This window comes from Lolium perenne, chromosome 7 (assembly GCF_019359855.2).
Source record: "Lolium perenne isolate Kyuss_39 chromosome 7, Kyuss_2.0, whole genome shotgun sequence".
Taxonomy (NCBI): Eukaryota; Viridiplantae; Streptophyta; class Magnoliopsida; order Poales; family Poaceae; genus Lolium; species Lolium perenne.
Genome location: NC_067250.2, coordinates 124,574,351 through 124,581,903, shown reverse-complemented (window position 1 = coordinate 124,581,903; position 7,553 = coordinate 124,574,351). Strand labels below are relative to the sequence as shown.

General features: G+C 47.5%; 1 protein-coding gene across 1 annotated transcript; it reads left to right on the top strand.

Moving 5' to 3' along the window:
- Positions 1-3,581: 3,581 nt before the first annotated feature.
- On the top strand, positions 3,582-5,937 carry LOC127318564 (uncharacterized). Its single transcript, XM_051349045.2, has 2 exons — positions 3,582-3,756; positions 3,839-5,937. The coding sequence occupies exon 2, from the start codon at positions 3,937-3,939 to the stop codon at positions 5,875-5,877; it is 1,941 nt and encodes a 646-aa protein (XP_051205005.1). The 5' UTR covers positions 3,582-3,756; positions 3,839-3,936; the 3' UTR covers positions 5,878-5,937.
- Positions 5,938-7,553: the final 1,616 nt, after the last annotated feature.

The window sequence follows — 7,553 nt, the reverse complement described above, 5'->3', positions numbered from 1 at the left end:
TTTTAATAGTACTAGATATTTGAGAAGGAGAAGACCCCAATGAAACCCCCAACTTATTGACTCTTTGCTTAAAAAACTCAACGCCGGAGAAATGGGGCGACAGTCACCCATGCCTTCCGCCGGTGTGGCTCCGATGGAACCGCGAAGAGACGCGTCGCGAGAGTGTCATCCAACTGTCATTTTCCAACTGTATAGGAAAATGCGTTCATGTGTTACCGTGAAAATAGAAGTTGAAACCAGAGTTACATTGCAAGCACGCAATAAGTTTGCAAGTTTGTTGAGATAGACCATTATCCTGAAGCTGCTCCTTTCTAGATACGACAAAGCTCTTCTTCTTTTGTTCTTGTATTGTGCGAAAAAAATCATATGATACAATCAATGCATAGCTTTTCTGCATCTGAGCTTGTAGCGTTGTGCAGGTTTAGAAGGAAATAGACATGGAAATATTCAGGAAAAAAATCCACACGCACTTATAATTTACATTTCATCATGTTCTAAAATTTCTGTACATTTTAAGATGACAAGAAAGCACACACACATTTTACACCCACACCATTATACATCTATACCCACATAAGCGTGCGCGTTCTAGGGAAACACACATTAGATAGAGAGAAAATTTCTCAATTCTATAAATCTATGAAAGTCTTACCAATGTTAACATGCCACATATATAAGGTGAGCCCAATAATAAACCATGTGGGTTAAGTTGTGCACAAATGCCAATTAATCCTAAAAAATAGTTTTAAAGGTACGGATAAAGAGCTACGATGAGGGTGACAAATCGACACTTGCGAAATTTGCACTTTTAGAAAAAAACACAATGATATGCTTTATATTGAAAATGGTAAGAGTAGAATATTATAAAACCATCAAATAATAAAATAAAAATAGATCACTGATGTACACTATTTTTTACGATAAGCTTGCAAATTTGGGACGATTCTAAATTTCCTAGCTAACTTTAAAATATTTTCATGGTAAGCTCCCTTTCAGTGTGCGTGCACTTGCACCCTTACACTGGCTCCTTGTTCACGTCATCATCATGGACCACTAATGAATCCTCATTGTTTATGACATCATCAAGGACCGCCAGTGACTGTTGCTTCATGTCTTAGACATAGCACATTCGGTCCCCCTCCTTGTTCTTCTCACCACCATCCCTCTCCCTTTCTCCATGTTGGTCTCCATGATTCTCTTTGTTGAGCACAAGATCATGACACATGGATCATGACATATGGGGGCATATATATGGTAATGGCATATAAGGATTATATCTTGAAACTTAACTTGATAATATAAGTTATGATAGATATAGTGAGATGTTTGCAATAGATCATATATGATTCCACGATGACAATTTTTATTGGTCCCACATGGTGAAACGGTGACAAACTGTTTATTGGTCACCGGTGGAGGCTAATCAAGGTATATCACAACCACCATGGGTGGTAATGGGAATGTTGCAGTAGGATATACCAGCAGTGTTGCATATGTAGGGCATAATATTGGCCTCTTCATTAGTGCGGTAACCTCGCCTCGTAGGTTAGGACCATATAAGTCACTCTTTTTAGAATCTCACTAATTAAGATCGACCTGTACACCCTCACATATGGCCTTCCAGAGGGACTACTGCGATGTCTGGGCCACCTGATGGCAGCACATGCGCTGCACCTGTTGGCAGCTCTTATACCATCTGAAGGGTTCTTTGCCTCCACCAGCCAAACAATCAACGCTAGAAGCGGCTCCACCCGCGCCGCCACCTGATTCACGTCGGCAATCGGAGAATTGATCCCGGAGGCGGCTGAATTGAGCCCATACCGTCGGAATAGAACCCTAGGCGTTAGGTTCCTCATCCCTGACTCTCTACCAAGCCCCTACTCGTTTCCGCCGCCAAGAGCCCACATCCGCAGCCACGAGCTCCCCGCTGATGCGTCCTGAGCTCGACGACCCTGCACATGGCTCTCTGTACAAAACACACGGATATGCATGGAAAAAAATAGCTCCCGACCGGTCCCAATATTGAGCCCAAACAGCCTCCACAACACTAATGAGATGAAAGCCCATTATCTTAGAGCTCCCACAAGGTTGGGCTGGCATGTTCCTACCTGTTAGGAACCTATCTCTATACCACCGATACTGGTAACTGGGTAGGCCTACTGGGCTGGCACATGGGCCTGGTCCAACACCGACCCATAGGAGATACAAGCTACATATACTGGGAAGGATGCAACGCTCAGGCCATCCAAGTTGGATCAGGCGAAACGGCGGCGGCTCCTTCCTCCCACCTCGGCTCTTCCTTCCCATCCCCATTCATGCTGTTCATCTTGTATCAAATAGCTATCAGAATCCTTGCAGTGTGCTAGATTAGGTGAATTGATCATCTGGCTGTTAACATCTGGTATCAGAGCCAGTCACCATCTTCCCCAAAATTTCCCCAATTTTTTTTTCATCACATACATCGCCATGACTACCCACTCCCGAGCTCAAGGCCTACCTGGACGAGTGGAGGGCCGAAATCAAGCTCATGCGCGACAAGATGTGCGATGATCTTCGCCGACCGCTGACCGGTCTGGCCGAGCCCCCGCCTCCGGCTCCCGCCACCACGACACCACTCGTGGTCGCGCCCGCGGTTCCCATCACCCGCGCAGTGGTGACCGCGCCCTGCGTCACCGCGCCCGGGGCGAGCTCCAACAAGGCCGACCTCGCCCTCGCGTCGGCAGGGCCGGCTGAGCCTGCGACGCTGGCCTCTGCCATCGGGGAGGCACTAGCGGTCACTCCCGCTGCACCCAACCGCACCATCGCTGGGTTGCCCGCGTCCTGTTCGACGGATTGTGCGGCCCAAACCATCACCATGTCGTCATCGCCGCCCCTGCCGTGGGCAGCCAGGTCGTCATCGGCACCTGCGTCCAGGACCAACGGCGTGGTCTCTACCGAGTCCGTCCCCGTCGTCCGTCCCCGACAATGACGCTGCAGTCGTCACTGCGCCATCGACCACACCTGCAACCACGACGTCACCCCTGCTTTGGGCCAGCGGCGGCGCCAAGAAAATGGTGGTGGGTATTCCCACTAGCTCCGCAGGAAATTTTTTTTTTTTGCCGCCCTCGTCTTGCTCCTTCGGAAATCCGAAGAAATTAAGAGGAATCGGTGGGTAATGAAGCAAATCAAATAATCAAGGAAGCAACAAACAAGTCAAGCAACGAAATTGGGCCATTGGGGATTCGGGGGCGAGGCAGGCGGCCGTACCTTCTGTGCAGACTGCGCTGCTCGGGGAAATTGGGGCGGGACTGGGCGGACGGGAGGAGCGCGGGTTGGCGGGAGGCGGGGCACCGCCGTGGGGCCATCAACTGCTCCGGGCTGCATCTGCATCGTGCCGGCGGCTCCTGGTCTAGGTCGAGGAACGGAGGAAGGAAAGGGCAAATGACAGTCTGTACGTCTGCGTGCGATGCGAGCGACGGAGCGAATGAGCGAATAGTGCAGCGAGATAGCTTCTTTTGCGTTTCTGACGGAGTGAATATATATACATATTTTTTTTCTCGTCTAAATCTTGGGTATGCCTGGGAATACAGGGGCATACCCCTGGCGCCGCCCATGCTTTGGGCATCTTTGATCTCCACCAAACTCTGCCCCGAAAACGATGATGGCGAGCATGGCGCTTTGCGGACTGTGACGCTGATGCCCAATTCTGAGTTCGGGGTGCCTGTTATGTTCTCAACAGCTAGTACCACTGAAGTTTATGTCATGCCTGCTGCATCGGTATGCATTCCTTGGGCATCCACCAAGCCATGGCTGAAGCCCATACCTCCGCGTCCTCCTGATCTGTGCAGTTTGTTCTCAGGTGCATGGCCACATTCTCGACCAGAAGCTAGCATCACAAAGGCTAATGCAATTTTTGAAGCTTCCCTTGGTCCTGAACGACATAATACTAGAATCCCTATGCAAAACATGGTCCTAGGTGCTGCACCCAGTTTACTTATAACAGATCCCATGGACAGTAGAAACATCAACAGAGATGGTATTCCAGGAGAAGATTGTGAAGTATACAAACATAAACAGAAATGCATGGCAAGGGTATTTCCTACGAGAGTTGCTAAGGCAGATTTGCAGCTAGAAATTGCATGGTTCTCCAGAGGTCATGCTAGTGTCAGGCAACTCCAAAAACTATTCTGTGATTGCACGGTTTCTATTGGTGTCCATTTGACAAGGGCAACAGTTTGCTACACACTTTTATGTGCTGAACGGAACAAATTCAGAAATCTGGCATGCAGTTCATCAAGTGCTATTCCCTATGGTTCTGATTATTTCAGATGGGAAATTGCATGGTTTGAGTCATCCATGGGGGAGTGTCCGTTATCCATGTTTTGGCTCAATTTCCATGTCAAGTGCATTACACATTGGGTCAGCGTCCTCAGTTCTGTTCCATGCAGAAAGTTCTTGATCAAATGGTCTGTGACAGGCAGTATAGTGGGTTCTGCTCATTTGTTTGAATCTATTTTTGGATGGCAGAACTTGAATGGGCAAGTTCTGGGATGTACCAGTATGGTTTTTCATTACTCTTGTTTCTCTCTTGTCACTGGCGCATGCAATAGGGCCATGGAGTTTGGTATTCAATGGCAGTTTTCCTTTGTTAGTGACAAATCTCAGGCGACTTTCAGTGCATTCTCAGCTGGACCTGTAAATCTATTTGCCCAGTGGCTGCAGAGTCCTGTTCAAGATCAAGTCATTGGCCTTCAGAGTGTATGCAAGCTCGGTGTGCAAATATTCAGTGGACCTTCTTATGTCAAATATCTGCTAGTTGGTGTGGCTGCAAGTGTTCTTAAGAAGCTGAACATTCCTTGGTTACATTTCCTCTTGCTTGATCTGACGAGTGAAGTGCGATTTGACTTGCCAATATTCCAATGGGAAATTGCTTGGCAACCACAAACTTCGAACTCTAAGCAAGATTGTTACCATCAGGTGCCTAGGGGAATGCAGGCAGCCAAATTTTGTTCAGTAGCAGTGCTTGAGCTGCAGGGGTCAACATACATGTTATTTTCAGGTGGAACATGTCAGGCTTGCAAGGTTCAGATCTACAGGAATTTCTCTTATTCTGATCATTTTCAAGAAGGAATATATTTCAACGGCAAAGCTAGTCAACACTGCAAGATTAAATGTGATCCCGGAGACGATATGTTTGCACAATGCAGTTTTGATAAGATGTGCACTACTCTACGCCATTCTGAACATTTCCAATGGCCATCCATGCGGCTTGCATATGCTTTTTGGATCTGCTTGGTAGCATGGACTGTGTATGTCTGGGAGATCTCCAGGGGCTGCGAACAAGCTCCTTCTCAAGGAGGGAGGGACATGGTCCGGGGCGCCTTCTTTGACATTGTCTGTGTCAGCCACGACTACCACACGGCCTTCATCAAGCAAAGCCCTGTCAGCTACGACAACTACCCCGACCAGGCATCCTACTTCGACACAATCTGCAGGGACATCATCTACTACTATGGAGGCTACCACATTGACTCGAGCAAAGCCAATGATGTTTACATTCCATGGGATCCCGGCAAGTTAGTCCCCTATTATCATCCGAAGCTTCGGCTTGGGGACAAGCCGGATTTCAAGGAGAGGGGGATGTTAGGAACCTATCTCTATACCACCGATACTGGTAACTGGGTAGGCCTACTGGGCTGGCACATGGGCCTGGTCCAACACCGACCCATAGGAGATACAAGCTACATATACTGGGAAGGATGCAACGCTCAGGCCATCCAAGTTGGATCAGGCGAAACGGCGGCGGCTCCTTCCTCCCACCTCGGCTCTTCCTTTCCATCCCCATTCATGCTGTTCATCTTGTATCAAATAGCTATCAGAATCCTTGCAGTGTGCTAGATTAGGTGAATTGATCATCTGGCTGTTAACACTACCTGAATGGGCTGTATTTCTCTGGCATGCGTTGGCAGCCCATGCTCTCATAGAGAAGAGCGAGCCGAACGTTGATCGCTCCGTTCTCTCGATTGGAAGAGTGCGAGTCGCTTGGAGCGGAGGGGAGCGAGGGAATTCCACGGAGTGGTGGGTTGCCGAACGGGCCCTTAGACATAGCACTTCCTGTCCCTCTCCTTGTTCTTCTCACCCCCTCCCCCTTTCTCCATTTGGTCTCCATGATTCTCTTCGTTGAGCACAAGATCATGACATATGGGGCATATCTTATATTTACTAACTGGAGACACGTTAATCCTGATGATTAGACAATTATGTCCATCCGAATCAACTAATGGATGCATTGATATCCATCGGATGAGTGGTAAAAAAAAAAAAAATCGGATGATCTCCGCTCCACCTCTTCCACCCATGTGAGGTGGACTCCTCTCTCCCCGTCGGAGGAAAAACACATCTAATCATGGCCTTCTGCTCCACGGTAGCTTTCTCCCGAGAAATCGGATCCTCATACTATCTCCGTCCTTGGCCTTGATTTCTGGCGGCGCGCCCTTCCGTGCATATCAAGGATCTTACGGCGTGGGCTTTCAGCAGAGTTAGAACTGTATTTGCGTCAGCAGATTCATATCCCTATATTGCTCTGGTTGCGGGTTTGCGGCAAGCCCGGCCGACCGGCCGGCCGGCACAAGTAGAGTATATGGTATGTACTACGTACATACATCACGGTGACAACATGCAGCTGACATGTATTGAGGAAAGTACATGGGTTGCTTCTCCTATTTGTGTTTGACCATGCTCTAATGAATTTAACCTCAATCTAATGAGATTCATCCAAACCCATATCCCATAGTACTTAAACTGATCAAGGTTGCTGCATCCTGCATGGAAGACTGAGTGTTGTGGATGATTTGCTCGCAGCTTGCCAAAAGTACAGCAGAGCCGTGCCTAAGGATATGAGCCCTGTTCCTGCCTCCTCCAGTCCTCCCTCCATCAGACCTACGACATCGTACTGGTATGACAAAATTATGAAATCCTCATTTAATTGATTTTATTGCACATATTCCTCTGAATTAGTTTTTGCAGCAAATAGGCCACAATTTTGTACTATATATATGCTGCATGTCGCCCAAAGATTGTGTGATGTATGACGTTGGAGGACAAATTCCGTCTGAGTAACTCTAGGTTTTGATTAGACGTATGCGCGGTCAACAGGTACCTTGGTTAACTTTGAGCTTTGTTTAATGCATCTGTATGTTTTCCTCTACGTGATTAGATATGCCTTATTAGTTTGTGTGTTGTAGGTGTGCCTCTGACAGTGAATATCCAATCCAACAATAGAATTGTGTTCAGCTCCTAGAGATGAAGGAAGATCTCACCTCCGAGGACTGTAAAATTTCAAGAATGATGTAAGACCTGTAGTTTCTTAAATGGAACCTTTTCCTCCAAAAAAAAGAAAGATCTCTCTGAGGTTTCTACTTCCCATCTTTCATGGTGACCATCGAGGCGGTGCTACCTTATGAGTGTATCAGATAGTTCATACAAAGCTAGACATTGAGAAGAATTTACATCCAAACTGAATCCATTGACGGGAAAGTTCAGTGAGATATGCCATCTAGATGTTTATCAATTAT

Bases quoted from the DNA above. Each gene is read 5' to 3' on its own strand.
- LOC127318564 (XM_051349045.2), top strand. From the start codon at position 3,937: ATGCAAAACATGGTCCTAGGTGCTGCACCCAGTTTACTTATAACAGAT.